The sequence below is a fragment of the Silurus aristotelis genome (genome assembly GCF_946808225.1).
Source record: "Silurus aristotelis genome assembly, chromosome: 2".
Classification (NCBI taxonomy): Eukaryota; Metazoa; Chordata; class Actinopteri; order Siluriformes; family Siluridae; genus Silurus; species Silurus aristotelis.
The window spans coordinates 14,591,818-14,614,724 of NC_139575.1; the positions used below are offsets into that span (position 1 = coordinate 14,591,818).

A 22,907-nucleotide genomic window follows, 5' to 3' on the forward strand; every position below is an offset into this window, starting at 1 on the left:
TTTTTTTTTTATATCTAGTGGAATCTGAGCACTTGTGTTTAAAAAGGAAGGAAAAATCAATACCAGTAGTAGCAGTGATGCTTCTTCTGCCACACCTGAGCAAAAAAAAAAAGGTTCTGATTTGTCCCAACCACATCTTGAGGTTAAATTGACCAAATCTGTAAGTTTAACATTGTGGTTTTATCCGTCCCTAGCTATGCCGCAGAATCACACATCATCAAGCCAAGAACCGCTGACAAATGGGATTTACCTGAGACTTGAGAATACAGTTGAGTAAAAAAAAAAAAAATGACCGACACAAACTAATCTGTATTACACAAGACATCTCACCAAAAAACAATATTAACAGTCCAGTTTATTGAGATTACACAGTATTCAATTCTTAACCCAAACCAAACAGAGTAATGACATTCCACAGAAAACATCCAGAAAAAGTCCACCCAGTTAATACAAGGCAGATGCAACTGCATATAATCAAGTATCTAAAAAGGTTAACATGGTTTTACCTACTACTACTATCTGCCTTCATTCAGATACCAATAATTATGCAGCAATATTATTTAGTCCCTGAGTGGTGAAGTGAAATTGTCTATAATGTTTTTGTAACATCTCCTTCAAAACTTTGGGTTAAAAACACACACACTGTAAAAGATCATCAGAGGAATAGTTAATCTTCTCTGCAGTGATTGATGAAGGTCAAGCTTTGTTCCAGTTCTTCAGAATGACCTCCACGGCATCCAGGGTACTGTCTTGCTGCAGTAAAGAAGAAATAAAAATGAGTTTGAGGCATTCGGGATTATTAATTAGCTCTAAATGATACTCATTTGCTTCAAAATACACCATGTTATTAAATAGGAATAACAGCACAGTTCTGTTAAGATTCTGCTTGGTCAGGAAGTATAAAAGTAGAACAGCACACCTCTGACCGGGGCCGGTTCTAGACATTTGGAGGCTCCTTGGCCTCCTTCTTACAGAACCGAAAAACAAACAAACAAAAAAAACCCACCTAAAACTTATTTTATCTCTAACCATTTTATTTATACAAAACCTGTTATCAGCACTTTTATATATTTACTTAAATGTGCATCTTAATTAAATTTTAACTATGGTCAACACAAAAGAAAAAATTGCAAGGTCATCAGGACCAGCTCTTCTTCTTCTTCTTCCTTAGCCATGACCACTTGTTTAAGTTTTTCTTTATTACTTTAAATTGCTAACTTTAGTTTAAGATTATAATTTTATTATAAATTACTCAGACACACCCCGACTAAATCAGTATTTTTAGTAATTCTTCAGCAATTTATTTACAGTAACACACTGAACACATTTTGGGATAATTAACATTTTTGCCTTCACTATACAGCAAAATGAGGGGTAAAATTTAAATTTTCTAGCAGGATATGGACAATTTCTCCACCCTACTAAATCAATTTACAGTATTCCCCCATTTATAGTGGTGTTTACGTTCCAAAACCGGCAGCGATAAACGGACGCCACCCCAAAAATGCTATTTTATGTATACAGTACTGTATTAACATTTTATATTTGTATCAATACATTTCTTTATTTCAACATAAAACGCCATAAAAACAAGTCTCTAAGTTTTTTGGTCTAGGTGTTATCCGTGAGAGACCGGGAAAATCAGCAAAACTAATTAGTTATGTGGCGAATGCAATTTCGCGATAAACCGCGGTAAAGCGGGGATCACTGTATACTATAGATATAGGAATATAGATCATAATATATATTGCATTTAAAAACCTTAAATGTGCACTACATAACCACATCAACAGTGAAAGTGATAGAAACCTCTAAGCAGAAAGAAGTTACTGTAACTTTAACTGAATTTGTATGCTTACATTTATTGATTTGGTCAATAAAACAGCGCAATTTATTGAAAACCAAAAAGAGTAAGTATGAAGTAGGCTATTGTTTTAATGTAAACATCCCTGGAATTTATATAAGATATACAGTACAGAACAAAAGTTTGGACACACCTTTTGACACGTTTGGTCTGTACTGTATATATATATTATGTATACAGTACAGACCAAAAGTTTATATATATTATATATACAGTACAGACCAAAAGTTTATATATATTATGTATACAGTACAGACCAAAAGTTTATATATATTATATATACAGTACAGACCAAAAGTTTATATATATTATATATACAGTACAGACCAAAAGTTTATATATATTATATATACAGTACAGACCAAAAGTTTATATATATTATATATACAGTACAGACCAAAAGTTTATATATATTATGTATACAGTACAGACCAAAAGTTTATATATATTATATATACAGTACAGACCAAAAGTTTATATATATTATGTATACAGTACAGACCAAAAGTTTATATATATTATATATACAGTACAGACCAAAAGTTTATATATATTATATATACAGTACAGACCAAAAGTTTATATATATTATATATACAGTACAGACCAAAAGTTTATATATATTATGTATACAGTACAGACCAAAAGTTTATATATATTATGTATACAGTACAGACCAAAAGTTTATATATATTATGTATACAGTACAGACCAAAAGTTTGGACACACCTGCTCATTCAAAGAGTTTTCTTTATTTTCATGACTATGATCCTTGTAGATTCACACTGAAGGCATCAAAACTATGAATTAACACATGTGGAATTATATACATAACAAAAAATTGAACTGAAAATATGTCATATTGTAGGTTCTTCAAAGTAGGCATCAAGAGAATGCCAAGAGTGTGCAAAGCAGTAATCTAAGCAAAAGGTGGCTACTTTGAAGAACCTACAATATGACATATTTTCAGTTGTTTCACACTTTTTTGTTATGTATATAATTCCACGTGTTAATTCATAGTTTTGATGCCTTCAGTGTGAATCTACAATTTTCATAGTCATGAAAATAAAGAAAACTATTTGAATGAGAAGGTGTGTCCAAACTTTTGGTCTGTACTGTACACTTTGAAAAAATATATATATACTTGTTGAAATAATAAACAATGCTCTAGCCTAGCTGCAACTGTTTTTTTTTGTTGTTTGTTTTAATTGACAAACTTTCAGTTTTTCTTTAATATTTTTAAAGTCGTCGTGGCGCTCGCGCTGCAAATAACAATCCATCTTCGATTGGCGGCGACGCGAGTCGGCAGAATAAGACTGACTATAAACAGGACTATATTTGAGGTATAACTAATGTTATACATTTATGGCCACTGTATTTTTTATAGTACTTTAATAAAGTGTATTCTTCCCTACCTTAATGAAACACAGCCGGATGTATTTCTCAAACTGCTTTTTGGATTCGTCCCCGCAGAATGCTGTAACAGGAATGGCCGCCAATTTCTGGAAGGAATAGAGTTCAGAATAAATCAGCATAATGTACTTTAGGTTCTGTGATTTCAGCTAAAAATGACGAAAGTTCTAACGTACTTTCTCCTTTATCATCCACTTAACAAATTTGTAGTCGTACGGCTCGTCACCTTCCACGTCTGTAAGATCCTGATCTACACAGGACGAGAAGACAACATTTTAAATCGTGTCACAATTTAGTTTCCTTATTCAGACAAAATCATTCCTTACTGAGAGCTGTGACATCGGCGAGCATAAAGTAGCCTCCTTCAGGAACTACTGGACTCATCCCCGCCTGCTTTAAAATAGCCGCCAGGTGGTCTCGCTTTCCCTCCAACTCTTCAGCTAGGCTGGAGAAATAGCAGTCAGGCTGCCCCATGCGCTCGCAGTCAAGCAGGAGTCCATGTGCAACTGCTTCCTATTGACCAACACAGACACAAAAACAATTCGACGCTGTCGTTCGGTGCAGCCACAATAAATTGTTAAATTGGTAGGAACAAAGGTGCTGTATTTTTCCAGACAGATGAATTTACCAGGAATTTTTGTATTGCCTTTAAACATCACTGGTGTCTGTGTAGATGATTTGTTTTTGCCTGTCATTGTAGCTTAGTGATGAATTTTTACCAAGGATTTGTCATTTGTTCTCAGTCCACCACTTTCATGGTTACCATGAGAAAGAAAGATAGAACTTTGAACACAAATGAGATGACGTGTGTGTGTAAGGCAGAGAGAATATAAAAATTAATAAATCATTTCACCTAAAATAAAAGCATTTCATTATACTAAAGAAACACTAAAAACACAACTGGCATGGTGTTATAATCAGATGTGACCTAAATAAAACATTTTGTTCATCAGCCTATTTGGTAAAATCAGTTTAAAACTTGGAATCTTTCACTTACAAAAAAACAAGACTTATAAAACTAGAATAAATTGTTTAAACAGAGCACCAGGGTCCAGAGTGACTGACACTTGTACAACTGAGCAGTTGAAGGTTAAAAATAAGACCCTGGGATTTGAACTCATGACCTACCAATCATAAGTCAAACGTCTTAACCACTGAGCTTTACTTCCCCACTCCATAAGATTCCTATTACTAATGGAGTCATGCACTTACTACATACAAAATCCATAACCAACGTGTAAACTAAAAATACACAATTAACAATAACAATAGGAACAATTAAACATTCACATTCCATCACAGCAGAAGGCAAAATTGTAATCCTATGTGTCATTAATACATGCCTGTAGTGGTGTTGGACAGGTGTACAGAGTGTTCTGCATGACAGTTTGGAGGTGTTTGACCAAGTGCTCTGGCCCTATTGACCACCCAAGCTGTAAAAAAAAAAAAAAGAAAGAAAAAGAAGAAGGATACTATGCTTTATATTACTTATATACAATACAATTTTCAAAAATGTCATCAACAATTCAAGATAAATTATTCACTGCAAAATTACCTTCCAACCAGTCACACTGAAAGTTTTTCCTGCACTTCCAATAGTAATGGTTCGGTCCCACATGCCAGGAAGTGTCGCTATACAGAAAGAGAAACATGGCATAACGATTACAATTCACATTTAAATGGGTTTATTCAGTACATAGTTTTACATAGTGATTTGTAGCATAGTGATTAAGACTTTGGACTTCTGATAAACAGGTCCTAACACTCAACTGCTAAGTAGTTAGCTGTCTCTAACATCCACAGGATGGCTACTCAGCCGTTGACACATTGTACAGTCTTATAAAATAGGGATACACATAACTTTGCATTTAACTCACAAATTCTACTTAGATTATATGGACAAAAATATTGAGATGCCTGACTTTTTCAGCCATATGTGCTTCTTCCTCAAACTGTTACCACAAAGTTAGAGGCAAACAATTGTATAGGATGCCTCTGGATGTGGTAGCATTAAATTTTCCCTTCACTTGAACTAGTAGACCAAACCTGTTCCAGCATGACAATGCCCCTGTTCACAAAACAAGATCCATGAAAAGCTGAAGAGCTCGAGTGGCCTGTTATAGAGCTCTGACCGCAAACCTACTAAACACTTTTGGGATGAATTGGGACACTGACTGCACCCCTCGGACTGGCCTCCTTACCCTACATCAGTACCGTCCTTATGTATGAATGAGAAATCACACTCTAAGATTAATATAACATCTTTCCAGAAGAGTGGAGGTTATTAAAACTGCAAATGGAGAGTAAATGTGGAAAGCACATATGAATCTTATTATTAGGAGTCCACAATTTTTGCCCATATAGTATAAGTAGACTGTGAAAGCTTTACAGACGCACTGTCGTACCTATCTTGACATGTTCATGTCCTTTGTATATGAGCCATTCGTAGACCTCATCGCTAAAGCACAATGTGTCATGCTTGATACAGAGATCTGCAATAGCCTGAAGCTCACTCCTGCTGAACACCTGCTTACCAACACAAAATAGCCATTAGCAACGATATTACGATAAATGTGTGACAGCATTTACAACACACTTCCCGACCGGGAATTAGCCTCACCTTCCCGATGGGGTTATTAGGTGTGTTAATAAGAATGGCCTTTGTTTTGGAATTGAATTTACTGGCAAGTTCGTCCTGATCTAGAACCCAGTCTGCGCTGCTAATGTCTCCCTTCTTACTGGATTTCTACAAAATATAATAAATAAGATTGTTTTATTTCTTTTGTTCACAATATTTTTGTAGAATACACGCCCTACGAAACAGCAAAAGAGGGGAAACTCACAAGACGAAGTGGTATGAAAACCGGTTTGGCTCCTGCCATCTTAACCATAGGAACATAGCAGTCAAAGAAGGGTTCAATTATTATAACCTGTATAAATGAGAAGGAGAAGAGCAGAAACGCTGAGTTACTCCACAAGAGGGAGCAGTGGATCTTTGGATGAATTGCAAAATCTTCGCACTGTCTTACCTCATCTCCCTCTTCCACTAGGCCCTGAAAGGAGCTGAATAAAGAGCCGTAGCCTCCCACTGTAACCAGGATTTCCTTAAAAGGGTCAATTTGACGGTTGTGCACCTTACTGTACACCTGAGACAGTGCTTTTACCAGACTTGGGTGACCCTGTTGAAAATGACACCATGACATCCACATACACACACAACATTTTCTGTAGGGATATTATTTTCCTAGATCCAAAGCTGATTATTTAATACCAGATCAGTTTATGAGATGATCTTACAATTTCCCACATTTAATGTATGATTTAAAAGATTTTCTGGCAGGGATTTGAACTAATAAACGTCCACACACTTTACAGAACCTTTACAGGTTCTAGGATTAAGGCCAGGATTATTTATACTTTTAACTACACATATACAAACCTTCCACACACAACCTGTGTTCACTGAAACCTAAGAATGAGCAATATGACAAAAGTAATTCCCAATTCTCAATTCTCTATTTTTAAATGGTATCTTAATGTTTATAGAAATATACAGTATAAAAAGGTACAAAAAATCTGGAATGGGGAATTTTAAACTATTTTGATCTATTAAAAATAGAAAAAGCATTTTAAAAAAATGATATGCACAATAGATCAGAAAAGCATATTGTAAAATAATGACAATACTGCTATTATCATAGCACCTGGTCCTATTCAGCACATCTAAAAGGATGCAACACAATAGATAGGAGTGCAGTAGCCATAAAAAAAGGTTGCGGCAGAATGGCTTATCGTCTTAACTAAAGCTGTTTCACCGTGCATGCTTATATAATATTCAAGACAGTTTCTGAGCTTTAACACTCACAGCTCCTTATCACATATTTGCATTTGAATGTAGCCTTCAGCTAGTATACAACAATCTTCTAAATAAATACACACTTCAAATTATAAAGCCACAGGTTTCTATTTGAGATAGAACTCATGACAACCATCATGACAACAGCGGTGCATGTGTTCAAAGATCGCTCATGGGTCATTGCACCAAGACAACTCGTTCAACAAGTTGACATTTGGCTCTGCTGTGCCACCTAGTGGATGCTACTTTTTAATCCTCCCAAATGTACATTAGGTACATGGGTCAATACTCGCACATAGCTACACATTAACTATAAACTGGGCTTACACAAAGCTGCACCTAGTTTCTTTAACTGTATCTCTTGAAGGACAAAAAGGTTAAGGCACTGCACCATCAGAGAAAGGTTGTCATTTCAAATCCCAAGACAGACATCTTTTATTGTGTCATGTTTTTTTTTATAGTTATTGCTCAAAAATGACCAGAAGCAATAATCACAACTATTCGTACTTTTTTTTTTTTTTTTGCGCTAATCTGGTTTTTGTTTTCAATTCAGAAAGTTTACTCTGCAGGAATATCATGAGCTGAAAAGACATGACATGAGTTGTAAAAGAATGTGTGTGTGTAAATGCCATACAAAGCCACGTGTGTACTGGTTGAGCCGGTCCACCATTGCAGCTTGTGCAAGACCATCTTTTATGTAAGATGGAGGAGGGATGTCTGGGAGACCCTGACCAAGATTTACAATGGAGGGATCTGCAGCTAAAGCTGTGAAGGCAACCCTGCAATGCCCAAGAAAAATTAAAGCAATGAAAGCACAGAAGATCCAAAACATGTGTACATTGGATTTGGAAAGTATACAGACCCTTTTTAGACATGAAGCTGACACAATAATCCCACAATGACAAAGCCACAAAAAAATTGTTGACAGCATGGGTACATGTTAAAACTCAATGTTCCCAGGAGCCCTGGCTCTATCACTGTGGAATGCAAGAATTTTGGAAATACTTCCTAAAGTAGCGGTTCCAAACAAACTCAATAACTGTGCTAAAGCCTTGATCAGTGACGTGACCAAGAACCCAATGGCCACTCTATCAAAATACCCTGCAGAAATATAAAAAAAAAAGGACAAAGACCTCAAAAATAATCCATCAATCCAGCCTTTATGTTAGAGTGGCTAGACAGAAACAATATGACAAGCAAATATAACAGCCACTTAAAGAAGAGCTTCAGAAGAAAAATTTTCTCTGAGCTGAGGAGACAAAAATGTAACACTTGGGACTAAACACTGTCTATGACTTTGGACTGAACTACTGTGTCAAACAGGTAATGCTCATCAATTAGTTAATACTGTTATTATGAAGAAGCACGATGGTGGCAGCATTCTTTTGTGGGAAGGACGGAAGGAGTCTGAATACTTTTCAAACCCACTATCTGTCATATTTAGTGTCTTTCAATTTGCTCATTAATCTCACCATACGTTCTTGTCCAGTCCTTCTATCCGTTTAGCATTCTTGTGTTTAAAAGATGCCATACTGTACTGAAAAAACCCCCAAAACAAAACGCATATTCATCAAACGTGAGCATTTTAAAGAAAGAAATCTAACACTTATTAATACTAAATAAAAGAGGTTTTACTTACTTTTGTGGAGCAGAACTTCCTTTTTGGATTGGTCTCTAGGAAACAATAAAGAGATCTGATCCTACGCAGTGTGCACCTTGTATTCATGTCTGCATAAACAGAAGAAGAAATGTAACAGATTTGTTTGCATAAAAACTAAAATTTTTATATTTTCTGCTGCCGGGGTTGTAATTAAACTCTGCTTGCTATTTGGGCCCAAATCCATTTTGTTTAACCGGCAGGATAAAAAACAGCTTAAGAAATAAAAGACTGCTTCTCAAAACTGTATTTCCAGACCTGTATATAATGCACAATATAACGATTTTGCCTTTTCGTAGCCATGTTTGAAATTATAGTTCGCACAGTGTGTACCGTTTGTGTCCCACAAGACCGGATTCAAGAGCTGACACACTGAGCTGACACACAGTCTCTCACCATCCCTGTTCTCACCATGTTTGTGTAGCTTTCCTCCTACTTCCCAAGAACATGGTTTTGCCATGCTGAAATACCACTAAGTGTGAAACCGTGTGTAACAATGTCTTGAGATGAGGTATACCAATGCATTTTATATGACCACCACACACCCAATGTCCCTGGAAAAGTCTCCACCATACAATTCTGGATCGGGATAAAGCAATTATTATAGATCAAAGAGGCTCAGACTAGCTCCAAATATGGCCTGGGGTGACCTTTGATTTGGTCCACCATGCCAAAGGAGAGAGAGAAATTAGGAAAAATGCTGAAATGTTGGAAAAACGTTTAAAGGACCAACTTCATGTCTCTCATTAGAGGTCAATGCATATATATTAAGAATTAAACTTTATTGTAAAGTAAATTGGATTGTTTTTTTTTATTATTGTACTATAAGTTGCACTGAACTAAAACTTAAAAGATGAATCCGCATTAGTTACACAGATTACAAAGTAATGTTTTCTATGTATTTATTTACATTTTATGAAATCATAAATGAGAGAAATCGTGGCAAATTTAAGTTTTATATAATTTAAATTTGGTATAACGAAACGTTTATTTTCAGCCCAAGGGCCTCACTCAAGAGTTGTTTTTGTCCCTTTGCTGAAAAACATGTGGGCACCTCTGCAAAAATGGATGGATGGATGAATGAATGAATGAAAATAAGAGTAAAGATTCAGTGTGGTCACATCTTACTGCAATGTGTCCAAATACTGTAGAATTAAAATACAGAATGTGCTTTTAGTTGTTTATGAAATAGTAAGATTTTGATCTTTGTATGTTGCATTAATAAATCATTCGGTCTCCAATACATTTTGAATACAGTTTTAGGGTTACTGAGCAGTTGCACTGTCTCGGCACTTCTTGCTGCGAATTGTAATGTAATGTAACAATACCTAAATCACTGATCAAGTCTGTTACAAGCACCCCCATATAGCTCTTAAACAACCTTCTAAACCTCCGCATTTTCAATTCAAATAATTGAGAAGGTGAGAGCTCTTCAATAAAACTGCACGACTCACATACTCGACTCACCCAGGCGTCTTCCTGATATAAACCCTAACTTGTGTTTCGCAAGCACCAGATTCCACGTAACGTGGTTTTGCTCCAATTTGATAACACCTAGCAGATTTAAAATAAAATATATAATTTACAATTAACTCACAAAATGTACTTTCTATTTAACATATTTCCTATTAGAATTTAAGCTCGAACTTGTTACAACTTTTTTTTTTGTTTTTGTTTTTTTTATTATGTAAAAATAAATAAATAAATAAGCACCCAGATGACGTGAGTTGTTGCCGGAAGTAAAATTTCGTGTGTCTTTGTTTTAAATAATCGATTATTGAGAAATTGTTTACCTCAGTTGCTTTCCTTGTATTTAAACACCATTTTCCATTAAATAATTTGAAATACTTCACGTCCAATAAACACATTATTTCCAGCAAAGCTAGCGTTATTTTCTTATCTACTTTTCACTGAGTAGTAAAAATAAATAAATAAAATTATATACATATATATATATATATATATATATATATATATATATATATATATATATATATATATATATATATATATATATATGCCATGCTGAATAGTTTTATATTTCCATTTTATATTTTGTGGGGTTTTTGCCGCTTTATTAATGCAGGCTTCTATGGGATCCGCCCTCGGAAATTAACTACAAAATAATATACATACTTATACATACTTATACATACTTATATTTTCGGGGGAAAGTCACGGATATTCTTACGTAGAGATTAATCCTCTATTGATCTTGTTGTGGTGTTTTATCCGGTTTATACTGGCGATTCCCCCTATGACGTAACAGCAAACAAAAATGATTACCCAGTTTTGTGCATGGGCTGTTCAATTTTTTATGACTGATGATGGTTATTTATTAGTATTAAAACATTTTAATCAATAATAAATACGTATAAATTATAACTAAGTATAATTAAGTTTAAATACATAACAAATGTAATTACATTTCTTCATTAATTTTAATTAATTAAAATGCAGTATAATCCTCTCCTACTTCTACTTTTTCAGATGCTTCTGTTAGGTGTCGCCAAAGCAGCTCACCAGTCTCCATACTACCCTTGTAGGCAAGCATCATTGTTTTGAATCTGATACGTGCAGCTACTGGAAGCCAGTGAACGGAGCGCAGCAATGGGGTGGGAAAACTTGGGCCGGTTGAACACAAGCCGTGCAGCTGAGTTTTAGATTCTTTTCAGTGGATGAGTAGCGTTCAGAGGAAGGCCTAATAAACTAATTTCTATTCCTGTCTATCCTCGTCACTCTCAATAAAAATCTGTAAGTATATAAGTATAAAGTATATATAGAGTATACCTTTTAGTGATGAGTGGAGGGGTCTGAAATTGTCATCGTAGGTGCATGTCCACTGTGAGAGACATAATCTAAAAAAAAAAATCCAGAAATCACAATATATAATTTTTAAACTATTTATTTGTATGATACAGCTGCAAATAAGTATTTGAACACCTGTCTATCAGCTAGAATTCTGAACCTCAAAGACCTGTTAGTCTGCCTTTAAAATGTCCACCTCCACTACATATATTATCCTAAATTAGATGCACTTGTTTGAGGTCGTTAGCTGCATAAAGACACCTGTCCACCCCATACAATCAGTAAGAATCCAACTACTAACATGGCCAAGACCAAAGAGCTGTCCAAAGACACTAGAGACAAAATTGTACACCTCCACAAGGCTGGAAAGGGCTACGGGGAAATTGCCAAGCAGCTTGGTGAAAAAAGGTCCACTGTTGAAGCAATCATTAGAAAATGGAAGAAGCTAAACATGACTGTCAATCTCCCTCGGACTGGGGCTCCATGCAAGATCTCACCTCGTGGGGTCTCAATGATCCTAAGGAAGGTGAGAAATCAGCCCAGAACTACACGGGAGAAGCTGGTCAATGACCTGAAAAGAGCTGGGACCACCGTTTCCAAGGTTACTGTTGGTAATACACTAAGACATCATGGTTTGAAATCATGCATGGCACGGAAGGTTCCCCTGCTTAAACCAGCACATGTCCAGGCACGTCTTAAGTTTGCCAATGACCATTTGGATGATCCAGAGGAGTCATGGGAGAAAGTCATGTGGTCAGATGAGACCATAATAGAACTTTTGGGTTATAATTCCACTGAACGTGTTTGGAGGAAGAAGAATGATGAGTACCATCCCAAGAACACCATCCCTACTGTGAAGCATGGGGGTGGTAGCATCATGCTTTCGGGGTGTTTTTCTGCACATGGGACAGGGCGACTGCACTGTATTAAGGAAAGGATGACCGGGGCCATGTATTGCACGATTTTGGGGAACAACCTCCTTCCCTCAGTTAGAGCATTGAAGATGGGTCGAGGCTGGGTCTTCCAACATGACAATGACCCGAAGCACACAGCCAGGATAACCAAGGAGTGGCTCTGTAAGAAGCATATCAAGGTTCTGGCGTGGCCTAGCCAGTCTCCAGACCTAAACCCAATAGAGAATCTTTGGAGGGCGGTCAAACTCCGTGTTTCTCAGCGACAGGCCAGAAACCTGACTGATCTAGCGAAGATCTGTGTGGAGGAGTGGGCCAAAATCCCTCCTGCAGTGTGTGCAAACCTGGTGAAAAACTACAGGAAACGTTTGACCTCTGTAATTGCAAACAAAGGCTACTGTACCAAATATTAACATTGACTTTTTCAGGTGTTCAAATACTTATTTGCAGCTGTATCATACAAATAAATAGTTAAAAAATCATATATTGTGATTTCTGGATTTTTTTTTTTAGATTATGTCTCTCACAGTGGACATGCACCTACGATGACAATTTCAGACCCCTCCATGATTTCTAAGTGGGAGAACTTGCAAAATAGCAGTGTGTTCAAATACTTATTTTCCTCACTGTATATATATATATATATATATATATATAGCTACATGTTTGTATATTAATTATAGCAAAAGTTTAAATTATGGGAAAAGTATGATGGTGCCATTTGCTTTACCTGATATTTCTGCTAAAGGCTGAAACCATTATAAAGTTGGCTCTGCATTATCATGTCAAGACCACCATGGATCATCAGCACACAACTGAGAGAAAAAGCTTTCATTCTCCAGAGACTTAATTACAATCTTATAAAAAGGAATGGCAAAAGCTAGTTTCCCATGGGGAAACAAAAATGCTAACTCATACATTTGAAATTGCAAATGCCAAAGCAATTAAATGCTTTTTCACAGTAGAATAGAAAACAGACTACTACTTCTCTGAATGGCATTGTTGTTTATAAATCATAACCTCTCTCTCTGTCTTTGGAAGCCTAAGAAAGTCCTTCCAAGATTAAATGACTAAAAAGAAGTTTTGGTACAAAATTACTGTAAATATTTACACATTTATCATGATCATATGTTATTTTTTCCTTTTCTTCTGAAGCACAAATAATACAACAAAAACTATTTTTAACAAAGCAGCATGACCTCAAAGAAGTTCAATTCTTTTATAACGTAACAATTTGACATTTTAACACATCCATGTGACTTATGTCGTTCCTATAAACTACTACTGTGTCCTGGAACATCTTTGGACACAGTTTCTTTCATCAGTCATCGTTTCTTTCATCGGCGATAGGATGAACAAATAAATATAACTTAATACTAAAAAATGTAATCAGCTCAAAAAATGTATATGATGTTTGATCTGTCCTTCTGTATTTGTATGCAGATAGTACGCCAGTTGTTTCTACAAGCACACATGCATACAGGAACTAGGCTTAGCTACATAAGTATTTGTACTATTCATATATAGGAATTCTGACAATATTTTTGCATTCCCCTTGAGTATTAAAACAGCTAGGTATACCCCCATCTTAGGATTGTTTGTGAGTCTGATAATTTGCCGAAGTTTTGAATTAGACTGTAGGCAGAAAGCAAATTAAATTGTTGTTCAGCACTTTTCTACTTTTCCCTTGTGAATAAGTGCACTTTTACACACACACACACACACCCACGCACACACACACCCACGCACACACACACACACACACACACACACACACACACACACACAGACAGACAGAAGGCTCATTCACAGCAGCTCACCCTCAGGTAGGTAGTTCAGTATTTTGAAAAGAAAACTTTATATGTTATAATCAGATACTACAGCGCTTTCTTATTTATCTCATTATATCTATACTGAATTCTGTTCCAAGACATCAGGAGCTTAATTTTGAAAACAAAAAACATATTAAGGGAGAAATTCTATCCTGATTGCCATTATAATCAACATATATTCAATTGCATTAAAGATTTATTTTGTAATGAATCATGTTCTGAGTGGCATTTTCTTCTGGGGGTTTTTCTACCGTGTTTGTCTGTTTTTACTTTGGTTAACTACGGTTTGTCTGAATCGGTGCACGAAACACAATAACAAATCCAAAAAACACAACGACAAGTCAGTCAAACCGGAAAAGGTAGGTATAGTTTGTGAACGGAAACTTATCAATCATTGGACGAGACACCTGTCATTCACCTGTATATTTTGAATGACAGGTGTCTTGTCCAATGATCTGTAAGTTTCCAAACACAAACGATACCTACCTTTTCCGGTTTGTCTGACTTGTCGTTGTGTTTTTGGATTTGATAATGTGTTTTTGGATTTGTTAATGTGTTTTCGGATTTGTTAATTTGTTTTCGAATTTGTTAATTTGTTTTCGGATTTGTTCATTTGTTTTCGGATTTGTTAATTTGTTTTCGAATTTGTTAACTTGTTTTCGGATTTGTTAATTTGTTTTCGGATTTGTTAATGTGTTTTCGGATTTGTTAATGTGTTTTCGGATTTGTTAATTTGTTTTCGGATTTGTTAATTTGTTTTCGGATTTGTTAATGTGTTTTCGGATTTGTTAATTTGTTTTTGGATTTGTTAATGTGTTTTTGGATTTGGTTATGTGTTTTCGGATTTGTTAATTTGTTTTTGGATTCGTTAATGTGTTTTTGGATTTGGTAATGTGTTTTCGGATTTGTTAATTTGTTTTTGGATTCGTTAATGTGTTTTGCACTTCTCGGCCACCGTAGTTAACAGTTTCCTCTATTACCCACAATGCAATTTGTGTACACATAAATAATGGTGCCACTGGGGTTCTCATTTCACCTTTAGTTAAAGAAAACAGTGCAGCATGGTTTTAGTTCTTGAGTCTGTCCATCTGTTTCCATCTATACAGACTGCTTTACAAAATGCGGAATTGAAACTGCTATTTTAAACTAGAAATGAAGTCAATGAATTTCCACTAGTGCTATAAGACTTTTTAGACCTCACAGTACTTGGCTTTAATGCTAATATCACCATTTATACAGTTAGTCTTTTCATCTTGATCGCTAACTAGCTGAGTTGAGTCTCTGACATGTAATTGCCTCATATAACTACATCAGATCCTGTAATTTTCCATCCAGCATTTGCTGTTTGCAAATCTTGCATGATGAATTTCCCATTATATAAGTGAACAAACTAATTAAGGATTTTGTTCTTAGAAGCTAACATTGTAGCATATCATTAAAAAACTTTTAGTATTCAAACCTTTGCACTTTTGTGTGATGCCATTTACGAGTATCCCCACTTTCTTAATTTTGTGCCCACATAGTTAAACTCTCTACTTTTATTTAATGCAGGATTCATTACAACTCTGATTTATTTATGGATTAAATACATATAAATCCTAAAGGGGGAGATCTAATGGATTATCCCAGCTCTGTTGCCCATTTATCAAAATTAAAAGGAATTCCAAATGCCTCCGATTTTCATTTTCTCTGTGGTACTTAATTTTTTATTGACTTCCAGCCAGCCCTGAATTGTGATAATTACTCTCTGTGTGGATGAGGATTTTCTGAATTCATTTGGCAGCTTATAATAAAAGAAATAGTAAAAGATTTAGATTGCAGGTTTACTGCAAGTTTACTGCTGTTTTCAATTAAATTAATATTGTGATCTTATTGTTTTCAGAAACAAAATTGCAGATGGCTTATAGTTTCTTCTAATCAGAATGCGATGTCCTTGTTACGGATAGACCAGGCATCAGAAACCAGGAGTAAAATAGAACGTCTTTTATTGTCTGAACATACACACACAAGAAAGGTGACTGGAGCAAATGGTAAACTTGTGCTTCCTTAGAAGCGTAGCCAGAAGAATGGGGAACAAGAGAGGTAGAAAGTCCAGGTGGTCTATGGTCATAACTGGTAGATCAGACGGTGAGTGAAGGGGAATAGAGACCTTATGAAGGGGACAGGTAAATGGAGGACAGGTGTGGGTGATTAGACAGGTGTAGGTGATTAGTAGGAGGGAGAGGCTGAACGAGAGTGTGAGCATTGGAGGGGGGCATGACTGGTGGTTCCCTGACATTACCCCCTCCTCCAGGGGCGGCTGCTGACGCCCCAATCCTACCTTTGCCAGGTGGGCCAGTGCACTCTGAGGAAGGCCTCGCAACCCATCCAGGGTGGGTGGAGGGGATCTTGGACAGACATGCAACACCTGGGGCATGAGGAAGGTCGGGTGCAAGTGGCGGACACAGCGGGGCATGAGCCGAACTGCAACTGGGTAGAACACCTTGGAGGTCAAGAAAGGCCAGGAGAAGCATGAAGCGTGCCTCCAGTTGGCTGCCCCAAGCACTTTCTGGCTGATATGATGGGGCGGAGCGATGACCTCTGCAGAATTCTGAGGCGGAGCGACGCCCTTTGTGGTGGTCTTTGTGGTCGTCGCTCCACAGAGGTGGAGCGACGACCTCTGTGGAGGTCTGAGGCAGAGCGAAGCCCTCAGTGGAGGTATGAGGCGGAGCGAAGCCCTTCAGTGGAGGTCTGGACCACGTCGTCAGCAAAATCCAGGGGCCAGGCAAACACCTTGGAGAAACCCGGGGGTAAATTAGAACGTGTTTTATTGTCTCAACATAAATACACGAGAGAGGTGACTGGGGCAAATGGTAAATTTAACTGGGTGCTTCCTTAGAAGCGTAGCCAGGAGCATGGAGGCATGGAAGCATGGGGAACAAGAGAGGTAGTCCGGGTGGTCTATGGTCGTAACTGGTAGATCAGACGGTGAGTGAAGAGGAATAAGGACCTTGTGAAGGGGACAGGTAAATGGTAAAAGGTAAATTCACCCATTCAGCATATTTAGCAACACCAATACAAGCTCCACCTTCGGAAATATGTCTATGTTGAGGCTGTACTTTATGCATTGGACATTAGTTACAGAGATTTATGTAATTCCTTTATGTATGTGCTGAAGATATTAGATTTCATGATTAGAAGCACCTTCTGTTTTAATATTCAATCACAAACTGGTAACTGGTCTAACAGAGCCCTTTAGGCTTGCACCCCACCCTAAAAAAGTCCTAAATTCCAATTCCAATTATGTGAAGGCATCTGTTTTTAAATAAATCTCAAAATAAAATCTGTATTCATTTTTAGTATTTTTTCTGAGGAAAACAGAGAGCAAGTTATATTTAAGAAAGTAAAAAAAATCTAATGACATATTTTGAAAGAAATTAATATCATTTATTACATTTACATGATTCTTTTCTATCAGTCATGTTTTTTTTTTCTTACATGCATTAACATGTCCAATTGGAGGTTAGTCAGTATGAAATGCAATGTGGGTTTTCATGCATTTTTCCATATATAATGTTTTGTCCTTAATCATCACTTCTGAGTTATTCTACTTGGTTGAGACAGATCTGTAGATAAAATATTATTTATTTTTATATTCCTTTCATTTTGCTTTTTTTATTATTACTATTCAACAAACCCAATAAGGTTGCAAAAGCAAGTGCACTCTTACTGCTGATCCCAAGCCCAGATAAATAGGGAGGGCTGCGTTAGGAAGGGCATCCAGTGTAAAACGTGCCAAATCAAATATGCTGATCACAAATTTAAATGTCATACCGGATCCATCGAGGCCCGGGTTACCAACGACCGCCACAGGTATTGTTAGCCAACAGTGTACCAATGGAAATTGGGCTACTGTTGGCCAAAAGAGGAGAAGGTGAGAAAGAAGATGTCTACAGAAACAGCAGGGAAAGGAAACATGTAGGAGAGTGGAGGTTTGGGTACTTTAAATGTTGGTACTATGACTGGTAACGGGAGAGAGATAGCTGTTCTGATGAAGCAAAAAAAGTTAGGTATGTTGTGTTTTCAGGAGACCAAGTGGAAAGGGAGTAAGTTAAGGAACATTGGAGGTGTGTTTAAACTATTCTATCATGGTGTTGGTGGAAAGATAAATGGTGTAGAAGTGAAACTGAAGGAAGAGTACAGTAAATTTGTAGTGGAGGTAGTGGATGTGAAGTTTCTGATAGGATGATAAATGTGAAGCTAGAAGTTGAAGGGGTGAAGATAAATGTCATCAGTACCTATGCTCCACAAATGGGTTGTGAAATGGAGGAGAAGGAAAAAGTCTGGAGTGAGATGAAGTGGTGGAGAGTGAACCTAGGAATGAACGATTGGTGATTGGGGCAAACTTCAATGGACATGTTGGTGAAGGGAACAGAGGTGATGAAGAGGTGATGGGTAGCTATGGCCTTAAGAAGAGAAATATGTAAGGTACAGCATCAGATGGTGGTCTGTAGGATGGTTTTGAGAAGTGGGGACTGAAAAAAGAATAAGATGGTGGAATCTGAAAGAAGCCTGTGGTAAGATTCAGGGCAGAGGTCAGACAGGGGCTCGGTGGTGGTGAAGAGGTGCTGGATGATTGGGCAATTACTGCAAAAATTATAAGGGAGACTGCTAGGAAGGTACTTGGCAAGACATCTAAGAGAAGAAAAGTAGAAAAGAGTGTAGGCAGGGTGGAGTGAGTGGAGAAGAGTGGCAGGAGTGATTTGTGAGAGAAGGGTATCTGCTAAAGTGAAAGGGAACGTTTAGAGGACTGTGGTGAGACCTGCTATGTTGTATGGTTTAGAAACAGTGGCATTGACTAAAATGCTGAAGATGCTGAAATTTAATTGGGAGTGGCGACGATGGACAGGAATAGAAATGTGTTTATTGGGTGATAAGATATAAGGTAAGGGAGGCACAATTGAGATGGTTTGGACATGTGCAGAGGAGGGACATAGGGTATATAGGAATAAGAATACTGAGGATGGAGCCACCAGGCAGGAGGAAAAGAGGAAGGACAAGAATGAGGTTTATGTATGTGGTGATTGAAGACAATCAACAACTCACTCAGCAATGTATACTGTTCCACATTTTTCCATTGTTCTTAAAGTGTTTTGAAGTGTTCTTCAACCAAACTATTGAAATATATTTGTGGCATGTGAAGCAAAATGTAAATTTTCCTCTGGAAAACATGTGGAAAGTGGCGAGGAATGCTCAGTAGCAGATGGAGCTTTAATTAAATTTACTTCATAGGCTTTTCAAGTCAAGTACTCTAATTAGTATCTAATCCGGATGCTTTTTTTTTTTAATTTTTTTAGATATTTTAATGCTTTTAATGGTGCCCAGATACCAAGAAAAAGAATCCAGCATCCAGCTCTAAGAGCATTGATTGGAACTGTAGATAATATAGCTCCAAATTTCTTTGTAAAAAATGTATGGATCTTGAGATTAAGATTCACACATTGCTGCGGTGCCCCACTGTGGCTCTTCAGCTTGAGGAATCACAGTTTTATCAATTACATGTCCAGACCCAAGCAGGAATTGCTGATGTTTTTTTAAAGTGTCCATCATGATTTACTACAGTGCCTTCAGATACTTTTAAACAATAAAGATTTAACTTGAGTGTAAACCAGTCTGACCCCTGACCCCTCTGACTTGCTTACAGTTGCAACCTACCATGTTTTCTCAGATTAATCTTTACTATGACAAACCTGCAGAAAACTGGCCTCAAAGGGAACTTAAAACAACTGAACTAATCATCACTTACTTAAATCCAACCACATAATGAACATTCCCATTCACACAGGGGTTTTAGGAATCCAGAAACACTGGCGATCAAAATTAGAGAACAATTTATAAACAATTAAACAATTCTGAAATAATGTCCTCTAATGCTCAACAGTTGAAGGAGTTTTTGTCCTGTCTATACCATGCTGCCAGAACACCTTTGAACTAAGGCATTTAAAAAAAACATTATTTTGCAGAAAACACACAGGTTACAACAGTCAGCAATTAGTAGGAAGTGTACAGGCCTCTGCTCTGAATGACTTCAGCAAATTTGCGGCCACAGGACAGCACTAGTCTCTCACACTGCTCTGGTGTGATTTTGGTCCACTCTTCTTCCAGTCTCCTCCACAGTTCTGTGACTGTAGTGGGTTTCTTGGCCATAACTTTGTCACCAAGGATTTTCCAGAGGTTCTCTATTGGGTTGAGATCAGGACTCTGGGCAGGTCATGTCATTATTTCAGTTTCAAGGAACTGCTTTACCCATTTTGCTGTGTGACATGCAGCGTTGTCCAAATAAATTAAACTTCCTTTCATAACTAAAGTGAACTTTGGACCAGTTCTCCTCTGTCTACACAACATGCTCCTCAGCACAGCTTAGTCTAGCCTTTTGATTCTTTCTGCTAATGAGAGGTTTGGTCACTGCAGAGTGGGCTTTCAGTCCAAATGCTCTTAAACGAGACACTGTATGACGAAACAGATCATTACCCTGTTCAGCGCTGAACTAGTGAGCAATTCCAGCTGCAGTGTGAAAACGATTGCCCATTGAGATCCTCCGCAGTATCCTGTCCTCTCTTGTATTTGTCTTCCGTGGACGACCAGCCGGACTTGAAAAAGTTTGTGATGTTGTAAAGATTCAATATTCTTGAAATCACAGATTTGAAATGACCAACTTGTCTTGCTATGGCTGAAAGGGTCATCCCTTTGGCTTTCATCTGGACAACCTGCTGCCGGAGGCTTTCAGTCACTTTAGAACGGCCCACCATCTTGCAGACTTAGTGAAACTGGAAGTTAGGCTGCCAGTTAAATAGGGGTTGACAGATAATCAAGGAAATTAGCACCAGGTACCAGATTAACACCAATAACTGGGAGATATCTGAAAGTGTTCTCTAATTTTGATCAGTGTGTTTTCTGCAAAATAATGTTTTTTTTGGAAATGCCTTAGTTATTTTGTGGAAAAGGTGTTCTGGAAGCATGGTATAAACAGGACAAAAACTCCTTCAGCTGTTGAGCAGTGAAGATGACATTATTTCAGAATTGTTCAATTGTTTATAAATTGTTCTCTAATTTTGATCGCCAGTGTGTATATATATATATATATATATATATATATAAAAGACAAAGCACACCTAGAAAAGTTTAAGTGTTTCAGGAAAAGGTGAAGAGGTAGGTCTTCACCCGTCGCTTGAAGATAGCCAGTAATGAGGTCTATGAGGTAAGAGGGTGCTGGTCCATTTTTGGCTTCGTAGGGAAGCATCAGTGTTTTTAATCTGATGTGTGCAGCTACCAGAAGCTATTTGAGAGAGAGCAGCAGTGGTGTGGTGTTGGAGAACGTGTGCAGGTTGAAAACAAGTCACACAGCTGCGTTTTGGATCATTCGCAGTGGACAAATAGCATTCAGAGGTGGACTTGCCTGCAGAGAGTTGCAGTAGTCCAATCTTGAAATAACAAGAGACTATGCAAGCACCTGAGTAACCTGTGTGGACAGAACTGGTCGAACCCTTCTGATGTTTTCGAGATTGAACTGAAAAGAAGAAGTTGAGTCACATAAGCAACATGTGGGGAGAAGGACAGTTGTTACCCCAAGGTTGTAAAAGGTGACTGAGGGGGAGAGCAGAGAGTTATGAAGAGTTATTCTAAGATCCCGACCTAGAGATGAATCACCTGGGATGACCAGCAGTTTGGTTTTGCTGGGGTTGAGTTTTAGTTTATGAGCACTCATCCACAAAGATATGTCTGCCAGGCATGCCTAGATCCAAGCAGATGTGGTGTCTGAGAAAGGAAAGAAGATGAGTTGTGTGTCATCAGCATAGCAATAGGAAAAAAAAACATGTGAGGATATAACTTCACCAAGAGAGTTAGTATAGAGGGAGGAAAGGAAATGACCAAGTATTGAGCCTTGTGGGACACCAGTGGAGAGTCTGCCTGGTCCAGATGTGGGGCAGATTGGCTCTATGTTACCTGGTATGAGCGACCTTCCAGGTACGAAGCAAACCATTCCCATGCTGCTGAAATGTCTAGGAGGACAGATGACAGCTTGGCTGATCGAGCAGCATGTAGTTTCTCAGAGACAGCCAAAAGTGCCATCTCTGTGGAATGTGCCGCTTTGAAGCCAGACTGTTTTGTATCTTGAAGCTTGTTCTATGAGTGATAGACAGACAGTTGGTTTAAAACAGTGCATTCCAGAGTTTAAGAAAGAAAGGAGAAAAGTGATACTGGTCTTTATTTGTATATGTTGAATGGATCCAGAGCAGGTTTCTTCAAAATGGGAAAAACCCTTGCTCACTTGAAGGTAGCTGGCACATGGCCAGATTCTAAGAACCCATAGTTGAGCATGGGGTCGTGTGAGATGTTCTGAAGCATAGGTGAAGGGATTGGATCCAGCGGGCAGGTGGTGGGATTGCAAGATTGGATGACTTGCAGTATATCTCTTTTGCTGCTATGGGTGGGAAATTTGACCACGAAAAAGTAAGGGATTCCTGGATGTATAATGTAGGCATAGTCGGGGAGGGAGTGAAGGTCTGGCAGAGTTCCTCAATTTTCT

General features: G+C 37.5%; 2 protein-coding genes across 10 annotated transcripts in view; one reads left to right on the forward strand and one right to left on the reverse strand.

Moving 5' to 3' along the window:
- The window catches only part of lrrc8c (leucine rich repeat containing 8 VRAC subunit C), a 182,906-nt gene that overhangs the window by 146,384 nt on the left and 13,615 nt on the right, over positions 1 to 22,907 (forward strand). The gene's annotated exons all lie outside the window — the stretch shown is intronic.
- LOC310741600 (kynurenine--oxoglutarate transaminase 3-like) lies at positions 338 to 11,380 on the reverse strand. 9 transcript variants are annotated; one of them, XM_083569541.1, is made up of 15 exons: positions 11,267 to 11,380; positions 10,947 to 11,045; positions 8,773 to 8,861; positions 8,606 to 8,670; positions 7,768 to 7,912; positions 6,307 to 6,456; positions 6,121 to 6,207; positions 5,898 to 6,023; positions 5,683 to 5,803; positions 4,833 to 4,909; positions 4,621 to 4,710; positions 3,604 to 3,790; positions 3,454 to 3,527; positions 3,280 to 3,366; positions 338 to 753 (listed from the first exon to the last, which is right to left on the reverse strand). In XM_083569541.1, exons 3-15 carry the CDS (start codon positions 8,857 to 8,859, stop codon positions 697 to 699), a joined length of 1,353 nt encoding a protein of 450 aa, XP_083425667.1. In that variant the 5' UTR covers positions 8,860 to 8,861; positions 10,947 to 11,045; positions 11,267 to 11,380; the 3' UTR covers positions 338 to 696. The 9 variants fall into 9 exon arrangements, with proteins under 9 accessions (XP_083425667.1, XP_083425663.1, XP_083425662.1 ...); XM_083569537.1 differs by having other exon boundaries at positions 3,604 to 3,786; positions 4,617 to 4,710; XM_083569536.1 differs by lacking the exons at positions 10,947 to 11,045; positions 11,267 to 11,380 and adding exons at positions 10,258 to 10,344; positions 10,504 to 10,534 and having other exon boundaries at positions 3,604 to 3,786; positions 4,617 to 4,710.